This window comes from Sander vitreus, chromosome 19, assembly GCF_031162955.1.
Source record: "Sander vitreus isolate 19-12246 chromosome 19, sanVit1, whole genome shotgun sequence".
NCBI lineage: Eukaryota > Metazoa > Chordata > Actinopteri > Perciformes > Percidae > Sander > Sander vitreus.
This window is the reverse complement of record NC_135873.1, coordinates 11,693,756-11,721,530: the sequence shown is the minus strand read 5'-3', so window position 1 is coordinate 11,721,530 and position 27,775 is coordinate 11,693,756. Positions and strand designations below refer to the sequence as shown.

The 27,775-nt window shown below is 40.2% G+C and overlaps 1 protein-coding gene across 5 annotated transcripts; it reads left to right on the top strand.

The window, feature by feature from the left end:
* The first annotated feature begins 385 nt into the window (after positions 1 to 385).
* On the top strand, positions 386 to 23,744 carry LOC144534481 (B-cell scaffold protein with ankyrin repeats-like). 5 transcript variants are annotated; one of them, XM_078276429.1, is made up of 18 exons: positions 386 to 596; positions 1,117 to 1,152; positions 1,762 to 1,868; positions 2,294 to 2,689; positions 5,051 to 5,193; positions 5,292 to 5,430; positions 5,556 to 5,698; positions 6,870 to 6,984; positions 7,307 to 7,503; positions 13,854 to 13,917; positions 14,167 to 14,382; positions 16,098 to 16,163; positions 18,327 to 18,511; positions 22,245 to 22,308; positions 22,527 to 22,556; positions 22,798 to 22,877; positions 23,054 to 23,088; positions 23,205 to 23,744. In XM_078276429.1, exons 3-17 carry the CDS (start codon positions 1,820 to 1,822, stop codon positions 23,084 to 23,086), a joined length of 1,920 nt encoding a protein of 639 aa, XP_078132555.1. In that variant the 5' UTR covers positions 386 to 596; positions 1,117 to 1,152; positions 1,762 to 1,819; the 3' UTR covers positions 23,087 to 23,088; positions 23,205 to 23,744. The 5 variants fall into 5 exon arrangements, with proteins under 5 accessions (XP_078132555.1, XP_078132557.1, XP_078132556.1 ...); XM_078276431.1 differs by having other exon boundaries at positions 23,160 to 23,744; XM_078276430.1 differs by lacking the exon at positions 1,117 to 1,152.
* The last annotated feature ends 4,031 nt before the right edge of the window (positions 23,745 to 27,775 follow it).

Sequence of the window (27,775 nt, the reverse complement as noted above, 5' to 3'; positions counted from 1 at the left end):
ATATGTTTTTTATTATTTTTATTTTTGTCATGACAAACTTTTCCTTCTTTTTTTTTACTGGACCAAATGGGTGTTCTGTATATCAGGACCATTCAAAAATATAATCATCTGTATCATTTTTATTTTTATCCACTTTTTAGTCAACACAACAATAGCAGTAGAAAGATATCTCAACCTCTACCTAAAGGCCACATTTCCTTTAAAATTAGATTTGGATTTTCATAGTTCCCAGAAGATGAATCCTGGTAGTTTTGGTGAACTGCTGATCTTTCTAGTTAGGATCCTTAAATGCTTTTCCTCTAGTGCCACCCTCAGGACAAGATTAGCAGCTTCAGTCTTGCTTGTTTACACTGATAATAACATTGCTTATTGAGGTCATGGCTAATCTGCCATTTTATTTGTCTCCATGTCTCTGGGTACGGAAAAGTAGCTGGCTTTGATTGTTTTGTTGTGTGCTATAGAGGACTTGTCCTGCTCAGTTGAACTCACTACCGATCCAGTAGAGAGTTGAACGTCCTGTTTGTGTGCTCAGATCAGAGTATGGCATACAGAAAATGTGAGTGAGTGGAAGTGTGGATCTGCATGCATGGGAAATGGTGAGTCCTCATCAGGTACACGGTACCGGCAATTTGTCTGAAGGACACCTTAGCTTTCACCTGCTCATTTTTATGCAACAGTTGTGCATTTCAGTTAACCCACTGCTGCTCAAAGGAAATAAATTGAGGCAAACTGCTATTAGTGAGACACTGTTGTGGTATGAGTCAGTTGTGTGGCAAAAGGAGGCAGTTAATGAAGCCCTGAGTTTAACATTTCTCTCAATGAGGGACTGTGTGTGTGTGTGTGTGTGTGTGTGTGTGTGTGTGTGTGTGTGTGTGTGTGTGTGTGTGTGTGTGTGTGTGTTTGTGCATAGTAGGTCAAAACATCCCACAGCCTTTTTATCTTTGCCTGTAGTGGAGACATTCACACCAGATCATTAGTTTAAACACACCTTAGGCTCTAGTGCTCTGCTTTGCACCCACGGCTCTGCAGACCTAATCCAACTCTGGTCAAGTCTATGACTCAAGTTTTTTTCTTTCTGATCTGCTTGACAGCGACCTTTGTGTTTATTATTTTCAGATTTTTTCTGTCTTTTTAATGGGATATCATAAAACAGTAAGCTATGATTTTTGTTATTATTTGTTATTTTGTATGTTTTTCAGTTTAAACTACTTCCACTGCACAGTAGTTTTTTTTATTATATAAAGATATATACAAATATATAATGAGGAAATATGGAATCACTCAGAAATTCTCCACCAAAAGTACACTTTTAAAAATTGAAAAATATTATAACTATACAAACAGTGACCATTTTGTCATCTTACTGTGCCGCCCTCTTTAGTGAATAACGTTATCAAGACATTGGCTTTTTATGACTACACATTTATAACTACCCATGTTATGTACCAGCCAGGTTTGGTAGTGCCAGTACCAGTAAAAATGTTGACAGCAAAGCTAAACTTGGATGACAAGCTTTTCATATCCAAACCACAGAATCAGTGTTGGGAACTTTCCATCACATTAAAATCACATGGAATACATTTAAGTCCGCTGATTAAATTACTTAGAATGGCTGCCATGGAACTAGTGCTGTGGTAAAGTTTTGTTTGTGAAAAACCCCACATCCAAACGTGTTCCTTCTCACCAGACCAGAGAACAGGCTTTATGTTCACATTAAAAAAACAACATTGTTTCATTTCTTTGTCCATTTTGGTGGAGCAGGAAACACCCTCTTATCTGAGCTCCTCCTGACAATAGCAGTGCTGTTTTCAATGTCACTATGAAGTCAGACCTTCAGACAAACAGCACCGTAGCCATGAGCCAGACAGGTAAGCTGTCCCTTTGCATTATTAGTCTATTTATCCATTACATTATTGATTTGAAATATGAGTCTTGCTGATTTGTGATTGTTTGCAATGCTCAGAGCAACATTTTGATTAGTATTTAATATATATCTTGGGATAATATATAAAAATGTTGTAGTGAAAAGTTTTGTATATGTCAATGTTACAACAGTAACCAGATTTGTGTTACAGTTAAGCCATTTTACTGCATCCTCTACAAAGAGTAGGTTACATTTTAAGATGCAACACTGAGAGTGACAGCAAAGAGTACATTTATCTATGTGGGTCAGTTGAAGAAAAGTCTGGAGACTCTTTTGCTATAAATATAACTTAAGCAACATAGATGTGATGTTCAGGTAGGAGGAATATGGAGTTTCTTTCATAAAATATGTGACTACTTTTTCTTGCAGCTGAGGAGTTGTTAATCATCTATGAATCGGAGGCAGAACAATGGGCCACCTATTTGCATTCAGTCTTCACCGGTCCAATCTCAGAGGCTGGGATCTGCTGCTATGACATCGCCGCAGTGTCCAGCCGGCAGGACGACTTCCTCAGGCTGGCCCATTACACCTGCAAGCTCCTGATCCTTTCCAAGGGCATGCTGGAGGGTCTGTGTCAGAAGCGGCGCTTCTTCCTGGCCCGTGTATTGCGTCCTGCAGCTCATGTGGTGGTGCTGCTGTGTGGGGTGGAGAGTCTGACCCCACTGCTGGAGCTGGTGCCCCTGAACGGTGACAAGTGCCTGAAGGTCTCCAGTGAACAAGATGCTCAAGAGTACCTGTCTACTGTGACAGATATTGTGAGAAAAGGTAGGGCATTGGCTCCTAAAAGCTTTTTATTTTGGTGTTTCTGTTGACCACCAAATATCCCTGACCACCTGTGTGTGAAAACATTTTGTCTTGAACGCCATGTGAGAGGATTTTAGCTTTAGATATGATTTAGTATCGTCTGTGCTATAGAAAGCAAGTTAAAAGTGCAAAATAAATGCTTTTTCTTTCACATTATTCCACCTCTACCAACTTCTGCAGAATCAATTAATTTATAGTAAAATCTAATTATTTTTTATAATTATTACAATTTATTGGGGACCTCCTAGGATGCCCACAAATAATCCTGGAGGTCCCTGCCCTGATTTCAGAAACCAGTGAGCTATGAAATCCCTCCTCAGTTTCCTCACAACTCCAATATGTTGTATTTATATTCAATTCATTCTAATCTGAAAAGTGTTATTCCAATCCAAATGCTGCAGATTCCAACATTGTTATTTTACCAACTGAAACTCTAAAATAAGAGCACAATCACCCACTTCAGCATGCACTTCCTTCAGGAAAAATTTCACATGGCCTTGCCGTTCCCCTGCCATGAACACGAGGGGAAAAGAATGCTCATTATCGGTGAGAAAGCCTGAGCAGCAGCTTGGAAACCTGTTTACTGACTTTTTTTCCCCGCGAATTGTGTGTGCTAAAGATTGACGTGCAATATTCTGCAGTACCAGTTACAGAGACTGCTCTGGTGAAACTGTGTGTATCTCAAGCATGTCCTCATCGGCCCGGCCAATTATCCTCTGCCTCTTTCACTGTGTTTCCTAATTGCACTATTTGTATAAAATTATAAAGCGGAGGAGGGGGGCTTGTATTTAAACAGGTGTGTGTGCAGGAGGAACATCTGATGCAAATAGCCAGTCTTTCCTCTTCGGCCACCACTGACTACTTTTCGTGAGCCATGCAAATTCAAGTGCACTCTGCAACACTTCATTGCACTGATACAATGAAGTGCTTCAGGCCAATGCAACTGATCTCAGCTGGTATTCTGTCTATAATGGAGTGGAATGGAAATTTCTAAGTGACCCCAAATATTTGACCGGTAGTGTATGTATATATATATATATATATTTTTATTTTTATTTTTTTTATGGCATGCCGTTTAGGAAATTATTATATATATGTGAAGTTTGAATATATTGAATGAATCTTATTCTGAATATATTGAATGAAAGTCTGAATATATTGAATGAACCTCAAATATATTGAATGAACCTCGAATATATTGACTGAACCTTGAATATATTGAATGAAAGTCTGAATATATTGAATGAAAGTCAGAATATATTGAATTAAAGGCGTGTTGACATTAGCCTGATGAAAGCGACCTGCCTGACCAAAGAGGTTCCTTTCATTCGGTCTTACATGATGAAAAAGTGAATAAACTTCTTCATTGGGAGGACGGTACTGGATATGGTTACCGTTACCAGTGTTTTGGCCCGTACATGCATTCGCCAGTGTGTTAATAATTAGACACTAGATTTCTTGCTGATTCGCTCATAGTGTCACACTTCGGTTAGGATTAATCACAACGAAAACACAAGATGGTGGCAGACAATGACGTCAGATTCCATTTCAACTTTCATTCAATATATTCAGACTTTCATTCAATATATTCAGACTTTCATTTATATATATATTCAAGGTTCATTCAATATATTCAGTGTGCAATATAAGTGTTTCCACCTAATTCAGTTTTAAATAACAAGACACATTCTCAAGAAGATTCTTTACAGCCATGCTACTGTGAGGCTACTGAGGTACAGTGGTGTGTTCAGCTAATGCTAACATGCTCACTAGCATGTAATATCATTGACAATGTTATTGTGTTAGGCAGGTGCTACCATTTCTTATCTTACTTTAGTTTCTTTCTAATTAGCAATTCTAACATTTGCTTATTTTCATTCATCACAAAGTAGAACAGCAAAGGCTGATGGGAATATCAATAGTTTTGCAGGTATTTAGTCCACTGATTTTTGACCTGCTAATGGTGCTCAATAAAAAAAAGTTAAGGATTACACTTTATCCTGAGAGGGACATAAATATGTGCATCAAATTATATATATACAAATTATATGTAAAGCGGTTGTTGGTGATGCTAAAGTAAAAGATTACCAAAGTATGTAGGATCCATCCTCTTGGGACCATAAAAGTCAAATTTCTTGGCAATACATCCTTTAGTTGGCGAGATATTACTGTTTGGACCAACTGACCAACATTGCCATTTTTAGAGCCACGCTGCTAGCATGGCTAAAAATGCCCTTGGACAGCTTATGGTTTCTGAAACCCATTTTGTAGACATCACTGGTGCATAATTAAGTATGAGGTTCAATCTCCCATCTGTTGTAGGTGCGTTAGCCTCAGCGGCAAATGTCAACCCCTTCACACGTAAACTATTAGGATCAGAGCAAAAGGTGGAACAAATGCAATCAACTGGAGCCCACAGTGTCAGATCCAGCATTGTGGCCGTTCCCTCCAGAGTTCCATGCGGGGTGAGTCACTCAGTTAGTAGTAAGCCATTTCTTTTTTTTTTAATAAAGCGTCCCTAACACGTACTGCACTGCAGTTTACTGTACTGTCTCTTTGGCAGAGCTCTATGGAAGTGTTTATTCTTTTGAAAAATGAGTCGGCTGGCAGCGACGCTGAGCTGGAGTTCACTGGTGAGAATCAGACGCTGAGACTGAAGCCTGTCTGCTGGAATGAGCGGATCCTATGTGTCAATGCACCAGGTGAACAAAAATAATAACGAAATAATGCATGTATGATTAAATTACTTATTACGAAAACATCTTTAGTCACCAATATTCTTTCTTAGCCCTGTCTGCTTACAGTTCCTGTATGTTTTCTATTGCAGATTTTCCAGCAGGATATGTAAGAGTGACTGTGTATAGCAATGGGGTGCCATTGATCAAGACACAGCTGCAGTACTACAGCAACATGGAGGAAATAACCTGCCTTCTGGCAAAGGCAGCTGACCCTGTAGATTTCATGTGTCAGGTAAAGCCATTAAAGGGCTGTTTCAAATGAGTATTTACCAGACAGACAGGGTCTAACTAATCTTTATAAACAGATGTTTGCATAATGAATGCAGATTCTGTAGGCAACGGGACACGATTTTGGTATTGGAAGCATTCTGGTTTCCGTTTGTACTGTAGTCCATTTGTAGTCTGAGTAGTAATTGACCAATCAAGTTTGAGCGGGCTTTGGCTGCATGCAGGTAACTATCCATTTGAAGAGCAGAAGAGGCGGAATGCATTGGCCGAAATGCAATCTCGGAACCCATCGGCTATCATCTGATGACAATTTAGTTTTTTATTAACTTAAAAAAAAAGAAAAAAATATTTGCATTTACATGCAGCTATCTGTTTATAGAGACATCGTCTCTCATCGTCTCTTCCCCTTTCCAGAATAGATAGGCAGTGTAGCCAGACCTATCACCAAGACTAGGGACTAACAAATAAATGCTATGGAGTTGCATTATGTAAAATGTAGGATTGAGCAGTGAGCATACCTCAAACTTTAAAGTTCTTACACACACATACATATATGTACATATATACATAACTTAAATCAAACATTGATTTAGTAATGTAGGAAACACATTTGAATGCTGTTCTATTCTCTCCTTCCTCAATAAAAGCAACTCTTCTGAGGCACTTTGAACGTCGTCTGTTACTTAATGACTCATTGTTATGCAACTCAGTTATAGAAATTAGTCAATTGCTGCCCCAAAAACATTGCTTATAACCGGTCCACTTCAAGCCATTAGAAAGACGCAGAAAAACTGAAAATGTATTGAATCAGCGTATTTCTGCTGATGTTTGTCCTCTCTGGAAATGAAGAGACGGCAGGTTTCAGCCTTCCTTGTGCCATGAACACTTGATTTGATTAGGTCACTTTTGCTGATGGGGCAAACTTGGGCAATGCCAAAAGAAGAATTTGCCAAGAGAGTTTCAAACTAAAAGTCTGGACTGACACGGCTGGACATGTGCGCGTCGTTATAGACTGTATTTCGCCATAAAATCCACAGTCTTTAGGTGCTGCTTGGGTTTGCTCATCAAATTTAACTATAAGCTGTAAGTATTGTGCTTGTGCTGACTTTCCTTGCCTCAACACATTATTTTAAAATGTGTTCTGCTTGTGAAGTTTCTGTCTCTCTGGATGTCAGGCTCTTCAGGAGTCCTCTGTGGAGAAGCTGGATCAGAAGTTGTCCTCCATGTTGTTGGAGGGCATGCCCACAGGAGGATTTCGGGGACTGCAGTGTGAAAACACACCTGAAAGAGGTACAGCACTGTAGGACTGCTTACTCAGAACTTTACATTGAAAAACATCTGCTGAGTAATCACACTGAAAGAAAAATTCGAACTGGTACAACTTTCTTTAAATTATATCTGGACGTTTAGGGATACATAATCAACTATTTCAAACTATATAGCAGATTATATCGCAAATTATTTGTACTTGACAGGAATTCTGTAAAATATATCATTGCAGTATGAATGGCTACAAGGTACTCAAAGCAGAGTAGTTATACAGTCAAATAACAAATACTTGTTAGTACTGTCAATTTTCATTTTTGACTCAACTGGTAAATATCCACATCAGAGCTTCACCATGCAGATGCACCGTCGCTCCTCCACTTTGCTGCCCAGTATGGATTCAAGAGCGTCTCCAGCCTGCTCCTGCAGTGTCCAGGTGCTGAGCGAGCACTGCACACCGCCAACCGCCATGGACAGACTCCCACCCAGATTGCCAAGAGCCACGGCCATACAGAGCTTCACCTCTTATTGAAGGAAACACTGGTAACTACTTCCATATTGACTATTTGCAACTCTCAAATAGAGTCCCCCCCCCCCCGGATAATTTTCACCGCGCTCCAGTTGTTATTTTTCCTTGTAACATTCTAGAAAATATTGTATTAGCTTTATTGACCATCCATACAATGAAGCCCTTTCTCAAAATGTCAATATCTGATGACAGCTTCTCATGTTCATTGCTTTGTGAGCTAATTAAATCCATCCTATGACATTATTTGTCTATCTAGACCTGGCTGGAGGCAATGTCACCTCAATGGAATCCCATAGTTTTCAGTTACCTGCTGACAGCTGAGGAAAACAACCCAATGCACCTTGGCTCTTGAGATCTGACAGCCCGGGGATGCAGTGTAGCATTCAGGAATGCTCTTACTTACACCAATACAGCATTAAGACTATGAGTGACTAAATAGTGCTTGATCAATAATAAACAGAAAAGAGAGGATAGAAAGATGGAAAGCAGGGAGAGAGTGACCTGTATGTCAAGGGCGACCTCACTCTCTACTAACTAGTGTCTTTATATCCAGCTCAGGGCACAGTTATAGTGGGTTCATGTCAACGTCCCCCTCCCCTCATCCTGAATATGTTTGGCCTGTGAGGTTCCTAATGAAACAGCTAGATCTAGAGACACAACGATGAAAATGTATTTTCCGTTGTTAATTTCCTTAGGCAGTGAGGACATTATCATTAAAAGAAAGACATGTTGCGGCCCAGTGGTATAACGTTAGCCAAGATGGCAGGCTGAAAACACCATATCATTTCTAAAGTGTCTCCCAAATACTTATCCACATATCACAGATGCACATGATCCCTTTTTTATGAAAAAAAAGAATAGTGACAGTTCCTCAGATCCTGCCTGTTTGTATTTGAATAGAGCATAAAAGCTACCCTGGCTCTGTACAATGGTTTAAAAAAGTGCAAAAGAAATCCACCTACCAGCACCTCTAAAGCTCACTTTTAAATTAAAACGTTACATCTCATTTGTTTAATTCATTCAAACACTGAAATGTAAAATATACATCCATGGCCAGACTATTTCTTCGCCAGGTGGAGTCACTTTCTGGAGTCTTGTTGTCAGCGTGAGGTTGCCAGGCAACCAGGGGAAACGTCACAAAGTTACTGGTATATAACATGTTAATTAGTTAGCGTAGACATTATTATTTTTGGACAGAACCAGGCTAACTGTATCCCCCTCTTTCATGCTAAGCTAAGCAGGTGCTATAGCTTGCTAATATAAAAACAGCATTTGAATGTATTAGGAGGAGGTGGAGCTATTTTTAACTACTTTATATGTTGTTGAGAAGTTACATACCAAGTTATATACCTCTGAAATAAGTACCTCGCAATTGCACTGAAGTGCAGAACTTGAAAAAGTTTTTCAATGTAATTGTTTTGGGGCCACACTTTAAAGCTTGTAGTTAAAGCTTGTAGTTAAAATCCCCTTTTGAGTTCCATGAATTTGTAGCATCCAGTATCATAATGCTCTTTCATTTATGAAACGCTCTGCTCTTATCTCCCATCTTCCCTTATAATACTGACAACTTTTAACTTGATGGCTTGGATCAACCTATAGAGAATTCCCCCTCGAGGGATATTTAGACATTCCAACAGCTGTTGCAAATGTATCTATCCCCCTAGCAACACTGCTAATTGAGAGTGACTGCAGATGGAGAAAGGTTTGATTAGACTGCTCTAGTGAGTCGAAGTGCCCGCTGTGAATCTGCAGTGAGTCGGCTGAGCTGACAGGGGAGCGGTAGAGTCAAACAGAGGTCTCCCCACGGGGACTTCAACAAGCCTATACATGTAACATAACAGACAGATTCGACATGCACAAGCAACTGACATTTTCGGTTTTCATGGAGGGTAATAAAAAGCTAAAACTATACGCATATTGTGCATATAGTGTGGTGCGTTAAAAAAAGTATAAAAGAGGAATTATGTGGGGTGGGGTTTTGTTCTTGCTCCTTTTTTTGCACTGCAGTTTCATTAACTTATCTGCAATGTTTCCCCCACCTCCAATTAATCAAGCCATGATGCATCAGTGATTTGGGCGTCAGTGTAGCAACACTCTGTCAATAAATCCTAGATGGATGGGTCCCCTGCTTCATACACAGACTGAATCACTCACAGGGCCTGCGTCAGATCCACTAGTCTGCCCTGGCACCACACTTCTTTGTTAATTAGCTGTGAACTGCTCCAGAGGGGAAAACTAAATTATTCAGGGAGAGTATAACTAGAATACAAATATAGAAAATGCTCCACTGTTATCTACCATGGTAATGTCCTCAGACTGCAATATTGCGCCTGATCATCGCAATTACTAACACAAACACATTGTCCTTATTTAATATTTTCATTTATGGTCACAAATTTGGCACTCGGCATTTAGATGGACTCTGCGTCCCCTACCAAGATTCCATCATGTGCTCACAGATAGAACAGAGCAGGGCTCGATAAATACAGCTTGCATGTATGGTCCTCCAAAGACTACAAAGAGTTTTTATGTGCTGCATGACGTGTTTGTGTAAAGTAAACTCCTATCCAAATGCAGGAGAGCCAAATTGGGTGACATGACCTTACACTCTAATCCAAGGGTTTGTTGATTCCACTGGTCTTATTTTGCATGTTATGTTTGTTTGGTTAGTAACCACACAATCATTAACGGGAAATTCCGGAGATTTGTTTGTCATTTGAATTATAGGGCCATCCGCAGTTAAAAACATCCCTCAGTGGTCTATGTTACGTCTGTATCACAGGACTACTGAAATATGGTTCATTTTGAATTTTCGGCAATGTTTTCGTGGTGGCAATGTGAAGTCCACCACTTTGTTCCAGATTAAAATATCTTAACAACTGTCGGATGGATTGGTATTTCAATGTTCTCCAGAAGATTTGGGCCGTATCTTGCACCCGGCGCAGTGCAAAGCCCGACGCAAGTGTCTTTGCTAGTTTAAGACTGGCGCAGTTGTCAATTTCCCGCCCAGCGCATTAGTAATATGCGCCTCGGCTCGTGTACAGCGCGCACACACTATGCTTGTTACACACACAGGGACGCGGAGCAGCACACAAACATGCAGAAGATTAAAAATAAAAATATTACAAGGTGAAATAGTATTATGATATGATCTCCTTGCGCACTTTCACTTCGCGCACAAGCAGATCAGTTTCTTCTCCTGAAAATCTCTCCTTCCTGCTCAGCAAATCCGCCATCATAATAGCAATGCGCCAAGGTACAAACACGACTGGTTTTTAAAGAGAATGGGAGATGACACTCTGATTGGTTTATTGCATGTTACGCCCAAAACACACCTATGATTAATTAAGACACTAGTATAGTAAACTACAACCCTTTTGAACCATGCGCCTGGCGCACAGGCCCTTTTTTCCGCTGTTAAACTAGCAAAAGTGGATTCGTACACGCCCTAAACGCACCTGCGCCAGGCGCTTCACGCCATGCACTTAGATCGTTAAAATAGGTCCCAAAGCCTACTGACTTTAGTGATCTTCTGACTTTTCTTGTGCCACCAGGTTGACATTTGTGGTTCAACTGTGCTTTGTGTTCAGTGCTAATCAGCAAATGCTAGCATGCTAAGATGCTAAAATATTAGTCGGCGTGGGTAACTCTACTCTGGGAAACAGGGCTCTCAAGTCTCATGCATTCACCATGTTCACATGCTCACACGCCACACCTTCTATTTCTCACGCTGATGAAGTCACAAACGCACTGAAAGGGATAATTAACGCGCCTCATTTGATTCTATTGCGCACTGCGTGCATCCGATTAGAATTGGCAACATCGCAGAACCAGCCGTATTTAAGAAAAGGTCGCTATTTAGGCTAAGGTAACATACTAACCCTATCAGTGGTTGCATTAGACTTTCTCCCTTGACAGAGTCGTAAAACTTCCATCACAGGCTATATGTGCACCGTTGCTGCAGAATTATGAGCATGATTCACACGATCATTAGTCTATATTCTCTACGTTCCACTTCCGGGATTGCTCCGTTGCCGAAGGAAATTCATCCGTCACCTTCCACTTTGTTTGTGTTGGCATTCTAAACTCTGGTGGATTTCTGAGGACTATGGTTAACTGCTCATCAGATCTCTGCAGGGTAAATCCAGACAGCTAGCTAGCCTATCTGTCCAATCTGAGTTTTCTGTTGCACGACTAAAGCAACTTTTGAACGTACACGTTCCACCAAAACAAGTTCCTTCCCGAGGCTATTTTGCAGAGGTGCCGTTGCGCCCATGGCGATTGTGATTGGTTTAAAGAAATGCCAATAAACCAGAGCACGTTTTTCTCCCATCCCGGAATGCTGTGTGGACTAGCCAGACCCTCCTCCGCAGCGCTGTGGAGGAAGGTCTAATTTGGTCTAATGATTCTTATCACAAAAGTTCTGATCAGTCAGGAATAGGCGTGTTTTGAAATATAGCTATTTTCAAACTGTGTGGGCTAAAACACACAAGAAGCCTAATGATCCTTTACAATAATTCACCACATTTACAATCAGTGAGGAAAACTCATTAAAATATGCAATAATTAAGATCAGTGTATATGATGGAATAGTGCCATAAAAATGTGCCAGAGGCCACCAAATTTGGGCTTTCATGGCCAAAACAAACAATCTGCCATGCATCGAACACTACAGTATTATCCTGAAACCACTTTCAGAAGAGACTCATCATGCTGGCACTAAGAGTCGAGGCTAGCCGGCCTGTGAACTGACTATATCAGCTGTTGAAAACAGATTTACACTCCTTATCTTACTACTACTAGATTCACTTTAAGATTTGTATTCACTCTACAAAATCATGCCTGCTGAAGCACTGCTGCTTGGATTGCAGCGGTGAAACTGAATTTGTCTGGAATGCCCGGGGGCTTCTGTAGTTTCAGACATCTGTAAAATGATTTAGCATTTGCGGTTAGTAAATAAATTCCCCTCCCTTGTACAGAAATTACCTCTGAAAATACCACACTGTGCTCAAGCACAGCATCCAACTATTATAATTCAATGTTCAAGCTGCGGTGGTAATTAACCCGTCCTTTCTACCTGTTAGGCTTGTTATGAACCTGCGCTGTTAAGTAATGCGTTCATGGCAACCAATAAGTAATTTGCAGTAGGCTACTAGGAACAGTGTAATATTGTAATTGAGTCATCATGAGTGGCTGTGTTGCTTGGAAACTGCACACAGAGCGTGGCGGGTTATGTAGAGGATATTGTGATCAAAGTGAGCTGTATCTCATATATTCTGCAAAGATTTATATAACTGACTGGGAACTGACTGGGCTTTCTGTTATTGATATCAGAATATATCTTTTAAACTGATAAAAGAATAAAATATAATCATAAGGCATTAGTGTTATAATAGAGTATGTTGTTGCCATAATCTTTTTGAAGGCAAAATCTACAATACAGCTCAGCGTCTGTTTTAATACATAGTTAAATACATTTTGATTTAAAATACAAAGTGGTTTGTGCAAATTTGAGAAAATATCTATGTACATCGTCAAACAGGATTTTCTTTTGTTGCTTTTCCCTTTCTTGCTTCCCTGTCAAAATAACTACTCTAAGAAGCAGAATTTCACTATAAGTTATTTCCAAATGAATGATGCAACTCTTCAGTTCTTCATATCTCTATCAGAAGCTGAACTATGGCATTAAATTAATATCCGTATCTCAATCTGATCTCAATCTAATTGCGGATCTGTCTAGATATCAAGCCAAGGGTCTTGAATTGCTCACTAAATGATATGTTTGGACTGAAAGGGGAAGATTGTCTGATTTCATAATTACCCTGATCATACCCCTCAGCATGCTATTAGCAAATAGGCCAACTCTGCAGCAGCTTTGCTGTCAGAGGGAAAACTGCTTTCTGCAGTCCTAGCAGATGTAATGAGAAACCTCAATCAAAAATCTCAATCTTTTGTCACATCTGACATGCAAACACTGAAAATTAAACCATGGCTTTCAGGAAGTTATGAGCCTATATTGTGACAGAGCTTAAAAGGGGCTTAGTTGATAGTCATCTTTGCTTTTATGTTTTATTATTGTGCCTTGGAAGGAGGATACAGGTGAGAAAATGAGCCGACAGGAAGGATGTAGTGAGCCAGCCAAGGAGAGATTCATATTCATACAAAAATCAACCTGTTTTGTATCAAGATTTGTCAAACATGCATGAATACTGAGAAAAAAAAACACTCTTACATAGTAAACCCCTGGCTTCAATATAACAGATAAAACATTTCTTCCCTTCCCTTCTAAATTGCCTCTATTGAGCTGCTTCTTTGTGGTTTGAATGGGGCATAACACACATCTCTTCACGCTCTGTTGTTGCAGAATACGTTCAACTCAGGCAAGGACAATGGTGATGCCAGTGTGTACGAAATGATGTGCGCTGCAGGTGAGTGAAGGACTGATGGGAAGTGGAAGGAGGACAAAGGAAAGCCGGTAATGGAATTGTTTTTTTCCCCCCAGCACATCATTATGCTGGGTTGCTGTTCATTTCCGACCACTGAATATTTTCCCCTTGCTGATGGGCACAGCATGTAGCAATGCTTCCGATTAGCTGTGAAATGATGGTAGCAAAAGCAACATGCAGAACTTCATCATGACACTCAGGCAATAGTGCAGTAAACACTTTGTGCACTAGGGACTCCTTCCACCAAACATGAACAGACAGAACAACGAGGAGGGGATGAAGAGGGGGAGGAGGAGGATATCTATGCACCACTGAGGGTGAATGATGAATATGACACCATCCTGAACTCAACAAAAGCAGTGGTTATTGCCAATCGCCCGCCAGCACCCACACCACGGCCTGAGAGCACCCAAGGGATGGAGAGCGGAACCCCTTACATTACCCAAGGTAATTTATGACCCTTTTGTTGCATCCTTTACTTCCTTTTTTTCCCAAAGCACAGACATGATAGAGCTGATTTGGAGTAAAAACAACACAGTTATGTACAGTATTGAAAGGGAGTTTGGGAGATCATGTGGGAGGGAGGAAAAGCCTGGAATGTGCAATTGCCATTGTCAGTGGAGTGCTGCTGAATAGAGCCGAGATGCTTTTTGCAATGCAGTTTGTTTTGATCCCATAAACCACACAAACATGGTCGCTCCCTCCACTGCAAAACACAAAAGTGCTGAAAGAGAAAGCCCCGTTTGCCTGCATCCAGAGCCCACAGTCCCTAACTGTTCAATTTCAGCTGCGTGAATATTTCATGTAGATGAAACATTCAAAAGTGACTGTATTATTAAGGCTTTTAAATCATTAAAGTGACTTCTCTTTTTCATCTTGCAAATACAAACATGCACACATGCATCCACAATTAATTGTTATTCCCACCGATAATATTACACTCGTCCCTTGCTAACCATCACTTGCGCATTCAAAGCACACACAAATGATTATAAGTGTGCAACAGGCGCCCATCTCCATTATGCAGCTTTTTATTGAGCTTGCTTGTATCCAGTAAGCTAACTCTCTGCCCAATGGGACCTACAAAGCAAAAAAAGAAATTGAGTGTACCACTGAACTCTCTGCATCCTAACCATCCCCTCAGTAACAGAGAGGGAACCACCGGGCTGCCATCTGCAACCAATCTTGGCCAGACCAAGGCCAAGTCAGCCAGAATAAGTCATTACACATGTTTTCCATCGTCCTTGTCCCCAGAGCGCACAAGAGAAAGGAGAGGGATTTTGAGGTTTCCATCTATTGAGACAGTGGAGCTTCAAAACCACACAAGGATCACATTTTGCTCCTCACTCCCACTGCCGCAGTAAAAGATGTGAGAGGAGAGATGAGGCTTGGTGGAGGATTAGGCGAGGAGCCAGTTATTGGAGACCACTGCACAAGTGGAAATAATGAGGAGTTTTCTTTTGTTAGCAGCAGCGTCTCGAGCTCAATGACACTGAAATGCTATAATGTAAATGAAATCCAATCTTACGGAGTGGAATTAATATGCATGTAAACTACATGGAGAGAAATGTAAAGCAAGTCAAAGCTACAGTCATGTGGCTCTGCCCCTGAGCTGTACTCACTGTCACAATTGTATTTTGAGTTAAGCTATAAAGCCAGGCTTGTATTATGAGCAAGCTGTGTTTGAACATGAAGTGGAAAAGAGAGACGCTGTCATGGAGGAAATGGTCAGAGGTGGGATTATCTTGCAGGGTGTGGATGTTGAATTTCAATCCAGTGTTGGTCACACAGCCACAGCTCCACTGCCTCTGACAGCTAAACAGTGTAGCCTTTCATTCTGATCCCTCACTACCAAACCAAAAGCATCATTCATGGTGTTTAATTCAATCCAGAGCTGAATGTGTACAATATGTCTTTCTCTGAGAGAAACACAGATTTAAGCTCTGCCAAAACCAACCAGGATAGCTGTTATTCTACAGATATTTAGATTCAATTATATTGGGATTTTTCTGAAACATTAATGTTTGTTTCTGCAGGCTATTCGTCTTTAGCTTTCCAGTCAATAGGTTGTTTGTAAGTTTAGGGTATGGTGCCATCTTGTGGAGAAAAATGCAAGAGCAATAGGCTATTTAATGTTATTGTAAACTCCTCTGTGTTTACAGTGTTCCAGAAGAAGAAGAAGACACCACAGCACGATGGTGATCTGTATTCACTTCCCACTAAACAAGGTGAGTGTCAGGTGATGTGATCTCACTAGAAAAAGGTTAGAATTAGGTTAAGATTAAGGTTAAAATTAACTAATGTCACACACATCACTCCAGCCATTTAGTATTGCACTTCCATATAGTTGGAGAACTCACAAGAGACAGATTACAAAAAGAATGATCGATATCAAAGTAGCAGATGCCAACATATCTCGACTTTTAGTCCCTAGAATGGATATAGCTTCAAAATTGCTCAATAGCATCTAACCTAACCCTAGTCTGGCTCAACGGATGTAGAGTGCTGTGATAAAGCGTGTTATTCCTGAGGAATAAAAAAATACAAACATGGCAAAGTGTTTTTTCCCCTATCCCAGAATAGATAGACGGTACAGCCAGACCCTACTCCGGAGCTGACACAGTGCTGTGGAGATAGGTCTGGCAATACAAGACTACCCTAACCCCTCAACAGTAACTGAAATAACCACTCATTACAACCAAGTTATGCAGAGGAGCACATCTGAATGCACAGCACGTTGAACCTTGAAGCAGATGGGCTGCAGCAGCAGAAGACCACACCAGGTGCCACTCCTGTCAGCTAAGAACAGGAAACTGAGGCTACAACTGACACGAGCTCTCCAGAATTGGACAATAGAAGATTGGGAAAATGTAGCCTGGTCTGATGACTCTCAAATTTTGCATAAATAACATAAAAGCATGCATCCATCCTGCCTTGTATCACCAGTTCATTTTTCCTGGCACACTTTGAGCCCCTCAGTACCAATTGAGCATCATTTAAATGCCACAGTCTACGTTAAGTATTGTTGTTGACCATGTCCATCCCTTTTCTTAATGAGCACAGTGTACCCATCTTCTAATGGCTACTTCCAGCAGGATAATGCGCCATGTGACATGTCACAAAGCTGCATATCATGGATGTGCAGCTGACAAATCTGCAGCAACTGCGTGATGCTATCATATCATGTATGGACCCATATCTCAGAGGAATGTTTCCAGCACCTTGTTGAATTTAAGCCACAAAGACTTAAGGCAGTTCTGAAGGCAAACGGGAGTCTAACTTGGTACTAGCAAGAGGCCGTGGACTTATAATAAATGCCTTTAGATGATACAGTATAGAAGCAGACAGGAAATAGAATGGGGTGACATGCAACAAAAGGTCCCAGTCAGAACCAAACTGGGGACATTGCAAAAATCTTAACCGGTAGGCCACCAGGATGTCATTATTTTCTCAGACTTGAGAGTTTCCATCTGCATATTAATGCACTGAAGCTTTAATTATCACTCTGCTTTAGTCTGGGGGGTCTGGCTTTAGCAATCATTCACAAAAAGACAGATGCAGCCATCAATTCTGGAGCAAAAATAACAAAATGTGAGGTACACTCTGGCCCCTTCAGCTACAAAAGGCAGTTGTCATTTATTTCTGCTTGCACTGTCTCCATTTTCTTGTCTTTATTTCCCCTTTCTGGGCTGAATTGTATTATTACTTTGGGATCTGCAGATTGTAATTTTTAACTCATAACAGCAGGACAGTTACTGTGCCAATGGTTTTTGCTGACTTCTCTCGTGATTGATTACCTGATGGAATTACATAGTAGTTAATGTTGACATTCTTAGATCATTTGTGGTGCTTTGTTAAATTAATTAAAATTGTAGTGATCACCATGGGGAAATAAGTTATTGTGGCAGTAACGGGCGCACAAACCCAAAAGCAATAAAAAAGAAGGATTTAAACACATTTGGGTGCCATGATCATGTTAAAAAATCATAGTGTGAAAGAGCTGCTGCTGCTATTGAACACCTACGTAGATACAACGCCATTTTCCTGCTTTGCTGTACTGTTGGTGACACTGAGTGACAGGTCCAAAGATCATCACAGTCACCCAGAAAATGACTTTACCATCTTCATGACTCACTGACATTACAGATGTGTTGAGCAAAATCACATTACCAACCAATCCCCTCTATGAATGCCATCTGGAGTGGCTTTATACCCTGTCTTGTCTTATTTCCGTCACAGAAATTAACAGTTTAATTTATGACATTGGTGATGAAATCCAGCTTGTTAACGTGCCTTCACATGTGTGGTGATTATTCTGTGTTTTTAGTTTTTTCTTCACTTTTTGGTCCAATTTATTTCAGATGTTTTTATTGAGTTGTTGTTCATTGCAGCACACGGGCGAGAAAACAGCATCTCTTGCACCTATGATACCTTTGTGCCAAACCAGATAAACGGGCTCCAGCAGCTCATTGAGCTCCAGCAGAGGGTGAAGGCAGGTTCACTCACTGTGGACGGGGCCCTGGAGCGCTTCAGTGACTGGCAGCGGGTTCAGAAGGGCATGGATGGCGTCCAGCAGGTAGGACTATCACACACTGTGATCGCACTCACACTGGACTTGGACGGAAAAAAGCATGCAGGACCAAAATCTAATAAAACTAGAACCATCTGTTGCTCATGCTATGCCAAGATGCAAAACAATCTACTCAAAGTAGAGCAGGAAGGTACAAGAAAGCATCTACCTTAGAGGAAAGAAAATGTCTATTTATTAAAACATCTAGCTGCTTTATAGAGCCCCTATTGTGCTTTTTTGGATTTCCCCGTCTTTTAGTGTGTTATGTCATTGTTTTGTGTATGTAATACATGTATAAAGTTAAAAAACAAACACATTTCACTCCAAATGGAGCTTTATCTCCCACAGACAGCACTTTTTCTGAACTGCCTGAAACACCTCGTCCACATTCCTGATTGAAATTCCTCAATTAGTGATGTCACTTGATTGAGAATGCCAGCCCAGCTTTTCATATGTGCTGCCCATTAGTGCTGCCTGAGCACCTATGGTGGCCTGTGTGACCAATCACAACAGAGAGGGGCCAGCTGACCAATCAGAGCAGACTGGGCTCTTCAGGAAAGGGGGCCAAGAGCTGCGGTCGAAAAGTAAAAAAAAAAAGATCTCCTAAGTCTTTTACCAACCACTTTTCCTTAACCTTGGTTGCTCAGGCTCACTTTCCTGCCTACTCATATTTATCTACATGAATCCCGATTATTGTATTAAAATAATTGTTAAGATAAGCAGAACGTATTAGGCCTACGAATCTATTGTACATTATTAATGAGGACAATATTCTCTAAACTGTAAACAGAGCAGAGCTGTCCGCTGTTGCTGTGCACATTCACGCACGAGGACAGCAGTCAACAGCGTTACTTCATTGATTATTCCAGAAGCTAAAAGTTGAGTTGTGCCTTCTCTGTCCAGTTTATAACTACTGTTTATAGTTTTGCTGTTTAAATGTCCCACGTTATCAGCTGCAGTGACATTACTGCGTGCTTGTAAAGGTTTACAGTTACTGAAAGCAGCCTCTCTAATCATCTAAGTAAATCTTTAAAGAAGACACTCATAAATCAATACAATACATCATTTAAAAAGCAATAACCTACAGGGACTGAATAGGGGGCGTGAAAATAACTTATTTGGCTGGGTGTGGGTGGATGATTTAAGGTAATTGAATTGGAGACCGTCAGAGCTGATCCGTGCATTCTCACATAATATTCCTACTTTCACACATGGTCAAAATAATGTAGCCATATCTGTAGTGACTTTTAACAAAACATATATTGAAAAAAGCCACTGAGGGGCGAACAATTGAACTGCTCTCGGTTAAAAATAAACCAATATTCAGTGTGCTGTGTAACTTTGGATTTAGCGATCCATTCATTCACAGTTCTGTATGCATGCTCACTATAATTGCTTGAGACGAGAGTAAAGTTCTCGCATTAACCAGTTTATTAAACCAATCAAACAGTGCCATAAAGTACATTATCATAATTATATGATGGGTTGCAGTGTCCTACAGAAAATACAATGTACGCACGGTGTGTACAGGATTATGGCTGCCGGCACCACTGCGCAGCTTAACTATTCTGATTATATACGGCCAAATGGTGATGCGTTGCTTTAAATTTTGCTGCTGCAAGGACTTGTAGGATGGCATTATGTCCTGTCCTTTCACAAAGGATGGTCCAATGTATCCTATGCTAAAGGAGATGATAAAGGAAGCATTTATCACTTAGACAATTCGAACGGCTCTTATCATGGCAGCCACTTAATTACTTCCGGGTCATTTCACTCCGTTAGGAACCTTCCCAAGCATAATTGACTATTCGATCGCAGCCCGAGTGTTTCAGGCAGATGAGGTGCAGCAATGGGCAGTATGAGAAACGCATGTTTTTTGAACACCAAAGAGGTAAACGTATTCTAGTACACCCCAAGAGTACAAATACAATGCTGAAAAGGAGTATAATAGGGGCTCTTTAAAAACAAGCTCAATCTAAAAGTAGGCCAGTATATAAACAAAGTGGCTAATTAGGGGAATGAGGGACAGGTGTGCAGGCAAGGGACGATCAGGTGGTTGGGGAATGGTGGGAAGAGCTGAGGACACCTGCTGGGTGTGGAGGGAATGACAGGAGTTGTTAGAACAGTCAGATATGGCTAATGGCACAAAAAGGTACAAACATAAACTAAACAGTGCTTGTGAATTTGCATTTAAGTCCTGGGCTTATAGCTGTCCTAATAGGCCTTTTTTTAATGGAACACTTTTGTAACATCACAGTAAGAAAAACACAGGTGTGAATAGTAAAATGAATGATGGCTGAATTCCATTTAGCTGCTCCATTGTTAATGTTATTGGAATGACAAGTCAAATCTTTTGGCTGGGAAGAAGGTATCAAAGGTTGAGGCTTTTATGCTTGTAAAAAAAGCAGTCTAATATGTTTTTTTTTATCATACATTTATCAGTGTATTGGTATTTTACTGATGTAGATAGTAGACAGTAGATAGTAGACTACTTTATGTCTTTGGTAGTTTATTCCAATTTGGTCCAGATATCTAAAACGCAACAAGGAGCCCCAACTAGACATGCATCACAAGCCAAACATCACTAGTTTCATCTTTAACACAACTTAATAGCTTATTACACTTGTGGACTCGTTCAATCTGACTGGTCCCACACACAAACATGGTCATACACTAAATCTTGTTTTATCATTAGGTATTCCTGTTACTAATATATATGTGATATTGTTGTCCCTTTTAAACTGAAGCGACCCAAAGTCAAAGCTCAACCTTGGCTTAACAGTGAGACTCGTGCCCTTAGATAAAAGTGTAAAAAAGCAGAGAGGAAATGAAAAAAAGATAAACTGCAAGTGTCCTATGAGATACTGAGAGATCACCAGGTATCCTACCTTGTCAAAGCTTTATATATTGCTGATCTCCTTACCCTACATCATTCCTCCAGAAACCTAAGATCGTCTAATCAGTTCCTTTTAGCTATTCCACAGTCTCGGATGAAAACAAAGGGTGATCGTGCCTTCGCCATTGTGGCCCCGAGACTCTGGGACAAACTTCCCATTCATATTAGTTCCTCCTCTACTGCCGAGATCTTTAAGTCTCGTCTTAAAACACGTTTTTATTCTTTGGCATATGATTTAGTTTAGGGAAATTTGTATAGAAGTGTGTTGTTTGTATGATGTTCATTGTGTCTATATTTTTATTGTCTTCCTTTGTTTTTATAACATAATATAACTTTGTACAGCACTTTCTTCAGCCTAGGTTGGTTTTAAAAGTGCTCTATGAATAAATTGACTTGACTTGACATGTGAAATCGGAAAAGTAACAAGTTACTATAGCTGTTATACAAAAGTAGTGGAGTAAAATGCACAATATTTCCCTCTGAAAGGAAATACTCAATTAAAATACAAGTATGTCAAAATTGTACATCAGTACAGTATTTGAGTAAATGTACTTGTCACCACGAGTGAGTCTATTGATCAAAAACATCAGTGGAATTACCTTCACTATTTCGGGCTGCTGTGGTTGCTGCATATTTTAGACATTATTTACAAACAGTCAGTTTTCCAGCCGACCTCCATGAAGGAACCAAAAGATTAATGACTGAACTAGCAAATATGCGATTTGTTCCTTTTCTCAGCTTGTGGAAACGAAAGACAGCTTTATGGAAATCTCATAATTTGTAAATAAATGGCAATTTTCTGTGTGTCGGTCTAATATTCAAGCACTGATCTTGACTCTGCAGGAAAAGTTGAGTCAGCTCAGAGCCAGTATCGTCAACAACAGAGAGGATGATGACAGTGTCTATGGTAAATATTATTATATATATTATTATATCCATCTTGGATATGAGGGTTAAGCTTTGCTGTCATCACAGAGAGGCTCCACAGAGCTCAGCTTTCCTGGAATTTCAACTTTAAAATAAATAGTATTCAGTGCAGTTAAAGTTGGAGCGAGTAGACACCTTACAAATGACTGTATCAAACTGTGTACTGTAAATTACTTAGAAACTCTTCTCTCCCCCCAGATAAAATCAACATCGTTCATCACATGCCAAGTGAGTCTTTAAAAACGTATCTCAGTGTGCATAGAGAAACCCTGTGTTAGCATGCCTTTGTAGTTTCTCCAGTCCCAGTTGCAGTGGTGGGGAATTAATCCTCGGGGAAGTGTTATTTAATCAAATCCCCAGTGCCCTGTTTTGATGAAGTGAGTTTCACTTGCACTAAATGGGAGTCTTTTATTTTCTTTTACTGAGCATATCTCTGTTTAGCTGAGCATATTGAATTATTTCCCTCCAGGTGTTACAGTGAGTGAAAGTCGAAGAGGAAGCAAAGCAGTGGAGTCAGATTTTTACAGCAAGCCATTTAAAGGACAGCATGTGAGTTTACTTTACTTGACAAAGGCAAGCTTGGCAGAAGTTAGCATATATGTGTTGATATAACGTTTACATGATATTTGATCATGATATATTATTGGAGTTGACATGAACTTTCAGTAAGCGAACATAAAGGCCAAACACACCTGTAACAAGCATCCCTCTGACTTGTTTTGCAGTCAGGTTTCTTCTCCAAAGCTGACAAACGGTGAAGGTAAGACATAAATCAATCAACCAATCTAATCTAGTTTTCTATTAATCATTTCTACTGAACTTACTTTTCAGATCTATTCAAGCCCATCAATTGTGTCACATTTTCCATATTTACAGGCTCCATCAGTCTACAAAGACTCTATTCTTCCACCAATTATATCCAGTTTAATCTGTTTGAATACATAGTCTGTCATTTTTATTGTATATGTCAAAGTAATAAGAAGTGAAATTACTGATTTTTTAAATGTATATCCTACTGCTTGCCTAGCTTCAATTGCCTCTTTTAAGATATTATGGAAGCACATTCTGGTTTAAGTAAAAAAGTATCACAAATATAATGTATAATATGTCTAATTTTACTTTTGAAAAAAATCTACATAATCAGTATCATTTTATCTTCATTTTGTGTCTCCAATGAAAGTTTCTATGTCAACAACTACCATGTTAATTCTGAAAAGTAAACTACTCATATAAAAGCTATTTCTTGTACATTGAGCTCTATTGGCAATACTGAAATTGTAATACATTCATGAATCTTTCACACAGTGAAAAAATTAAAGTAATCAACATCTAAAAAGTGTAATAGCTTTCCATGGGTCTGTGTTCCAGGGAAAGGGTATCAATTTCTTGGCCTGAAAAGCCTTTACATCTTTACCTCTAGAGGGCGCTGTATCACTAAATATATTTATCACACTCACTGTGTGAAGCAACCAAAGACATCTGGCAAGCCCAGAAGCACCTGCTGACCTCCTGATGGCTTAAAGGCAAGCTATGGTAAAAAAAATAAAAAATAAAACTAAAGGTATCCATACATGTTTATGAATGTGAATGGAATGTTAAAATACTCATGCAGCAGATGAGAACAGCAATGCAGTGCTTCTCACTGTGTCTGGTTACAAACAGTAAACGTGTTTAATCTTGGTTTGCATCAGCCGAGACATGTCAAATCGAGCCTACTAGTTAGGTATGATTGAAATAAAATGAAAGGACTATTATGACTCAGCTCACTGGGGTGAATAGAAATGTCCACAGAAGGGGTGCTGTAACAGCAAGTGTGTGTAAAATTAAAGGTCAAAGGCTTAACTTTCCTGGAAAAACTCATACTGTTCCACCGCTGTATAGTGCAAGCATCTGTGTGTGACAAACAGCTTTACAATCACTTGATAAATAAAGCTTAAAGAGGCCTTCTTAAATCGCATTCATTGAATTTCGGAATAATAAACATTTCGTCTATATACTTGTCAAAAATCAGAATTTGCTGTGATTTACAAAACTATTCAGGAGTTGGCACAAATGCACACAGTCTGTCTCACACACACAGATACCAGTTTGTTGGTACAGCCCAGCCCGGGCCTGAATGAATGAATAAGAGCTGCATGGGGAATTCAGTGAATGCATGGCTAAATCCAAGCTCAGTCTTGAAACCCAGGCAGAGGCTGAGCTGTGTGCCAACAAAGCAGCTGGGTACACGCCGGGCACATTTTTTTGTTCAATCATGCTCTTTGTGAATAATATGTATTAATGCCATCTCTACTTAGACCTGCCAGTTAGCCTTTGGAGATGATCCGGCTTCAGGACCCCATGGCATTTGAGGCATATGTTTGCCTGTCACCTGCTGAGTATATTTCAGTCTGTGCGTCAGGCATGGTCACCGAGATAGGCCTCGATTTATCGTGTATACAAACATCTGAGCCCCGCACCAAGGAATGATTCCCCAATCGCAGAGAGACGAGCAGATAGAGAGCTTCAGCAGCATGTGTCGCCCACACCAAACATGCTTTTTATGCGGGCAGCGCTACATCAAAGACAAGGGATCAAAGATTCACTGTTTTTCAAAACCCTGAGCTGAATATCCACAAACAAACTCTAATTATGATATAATTTGGTCTTTCCGTCCTGTAAATGTGTTTTTACAACAAAGTGCATTGTTCAAGTATTTTATTTAGGTACAAAGTTTTTTTTTTTTTCATTTTGGGAGACTTTTTTTCTATTCCACATCTATATTTTCTAACACTTTACAACTAATACACTTTAAAGGGTTATGATAGGTAATATGAAAGGTTTATTTTATTGTGATTACGTACGATTTACTTTTAATGGTGTATGCCATTATGGTATTATAACTTTATCTTTAGTAAACGTTTTTTAAAACGTTCCACCATACAGTATGAACCTGTATGGATGACGCACTTTAGTTCTGAATTAAATCAACTTTTGATTTAATATTTTAAAATAAAATGACAGAGCAGTGTTTACTGACTTTTTGGCACCTTTACAGCAGCAGAACAAGCTCTAAATGAAATATTTACTTATCATGTCACCATATAATGTTGATATGGCGAGGAGTTGCCCATTTACACATTCAGAAATCACGGGGCAACATTAGCATTCATTCAAAGTAGGGCCTGTTAAAGGGGCGCTGTGCAGTTTTGGCCATTTATTCGCTGTTTCTCGCTTTTTGCTCGCAGGTTTCTCAATAGAGCTCCCCCTACAGCTTCAGAATAGATATTTGGCAGCTCCTATGTTTACTTGTGTCTGACTCCTCGCTCGGTCAGTCTGCCGTTTCCTCTTTCTCTGTTCCTACAGCAATGCTTTCCTAGCTTTCTGCTTCTTTTTTGCCGGCTCAGCCACGACGATAGTGTGAAAAACTCCATCGCTACCTTGTTACCCGGTTCCTGAATGGGCGTATGTGTGTAGTGCCGTGTGCAATTCGTTACATCGCGAGACCTGATATCACGCGATACTTCCTGACGCTGAGGCCGGCAGCTCGCCGGCAGAAAGTTGCAAGGGTGTTTTTTTCCGCTCACAGACGCTAGGAGGGAGCGAGATGACCACCATTCAACTTGAAAAAAAGTCATATAACCATTCCAATGACTCCGAAGCTGTTCAGTTAAGGTAAATTAAAGCTAAAAAAAACTAGTTCATAAAACATAGTTCCCCTTTAACCAGATGAAAGAAAGTCCAATATTCACTCTCTTTTTAGCTTAGTTGTTTGGTCTCCACCGACTCCTGAGACAAATATCTGGCTCTAGCAGGTAAATGCCCCACAGTGTTCACTAGCAGGTTGCTAACTTTGTTGTCTGCCGTTCAGTGTGTTTATCAGTTTATCAGCGTTCTTGCTGAAAACAGCTTCCTGCTCAAAGCAGTAAAGTTGCAGGCCGCCTAAACCAAGACAATGAGCTGCTAAAACGCTCCATAGATCAGAGGGAAACTACAGAGTTGAGTGATAATTATCTGTGGGTTTGTCACTATAAACGACTCATTTCACATTACACATCATTCTGTCATTTGACCCATTGTTGATATAAAAAAAGACAGTGCAGCTTTAAGTTTCCCTTCAGCAGGGAATGGAAGAATTGAAAATTCGACAAACTTCTTAATTGGATTTCCTCTTCATCTCTATTCCAGCAGCAGGCTTGTTCAGATAGTGGAGAGACAGGCTTATACCGTCAACGCATCAATAATATTGTTATGACACAGTTCTTAACTGGTGATGGCCTCTACCAATTGAAACATGAAAAGCCTAGCTGTCGCCTCAGTCATCTGCTGAATCCTTCCTGCATCCCAGTGACGCCGCTGGTTCCACACTGCTGCAAAAACACTTACGAGAGTACAAACACTGGGATACGTTATCAGGGATAACTAGTCTACTGAAGGAGCATGGATAAACACAACCTTTCGGAACTTCCCCATTATACACCTTGGCATGCATGTAACAAACACAGGGAGGCAAAAACACACGTACACACCTCCCCTTCTTGCTCGGTCCTCTCTCCGACCCCAGGATTAGGGCAGAGGATTGTGCACAGCTGCTCCCCAACATCCCTGATAAAAATCAGGCAATTTCACAGTCAGTGGCATTCTTTCATCCCCTAATCCACACCCCGCATACAGTATAGATGAGCCTCACTGCGATGAGAACAAGCTGTTCTGAGCTGACCCCCTTGGTCAACGTGGACACCTTCGATTGGCTATAGAGACAAGTGCAGAAAGAAGTGCCCGGTCCAATGCAGCATGTTGACTTCCACTTCCTTTTTAAACCACTAATTAATTAATTATGTGTCGATCAACAACCATCAGTCTTGCAAGCAAGGATCACAGCTAATGCAGACGTAAAGTAAATTCAGTTTTTGTGAATAATGGTTTCTGAGATTCAACTAATAGGTTGGATTTTCAGAATGTCAATAAAAACGAAATTTCAGGACTCATTATCGGTTGCACATTTAAATCATTTTAAAATACTTTAGGAAGTGTGAATTCCATTTTGCACTTGTGTAAACAGCCCATTCCTCGTCACAGCCTTGACAGGAGTAGCCCTTGTTTTTGGAGACTTTATTTAAGTCATTGCATGCCATTATTCTTCAAAGTTTTCCCCCTTCTCAAGTAATTCATTTCATCCATTTTGTCTGACCCCAACCTCCATTTGAAGAGTAATTCTTCAATGAAGTTCAAACAGGGGACAACAAGGTACTTCACAGCAAAAAAAAAAGAGAAGGGAGAAAAAAAAAAAAGTATGAATCAAAAGGCAAGGAAATGGAATTCACTGTACAAACGCTGGGGGAATTTTCAATGTCCGCTGAGGCACAGTAGAGCTCTGTTTGGTCCTCGCAGGCTGTGGGGTGAAAAGAGCAGCAGCCACAGCAGGGTACATCTATTCTGACAAGTCCTTACACACACTGAGCAAGCTC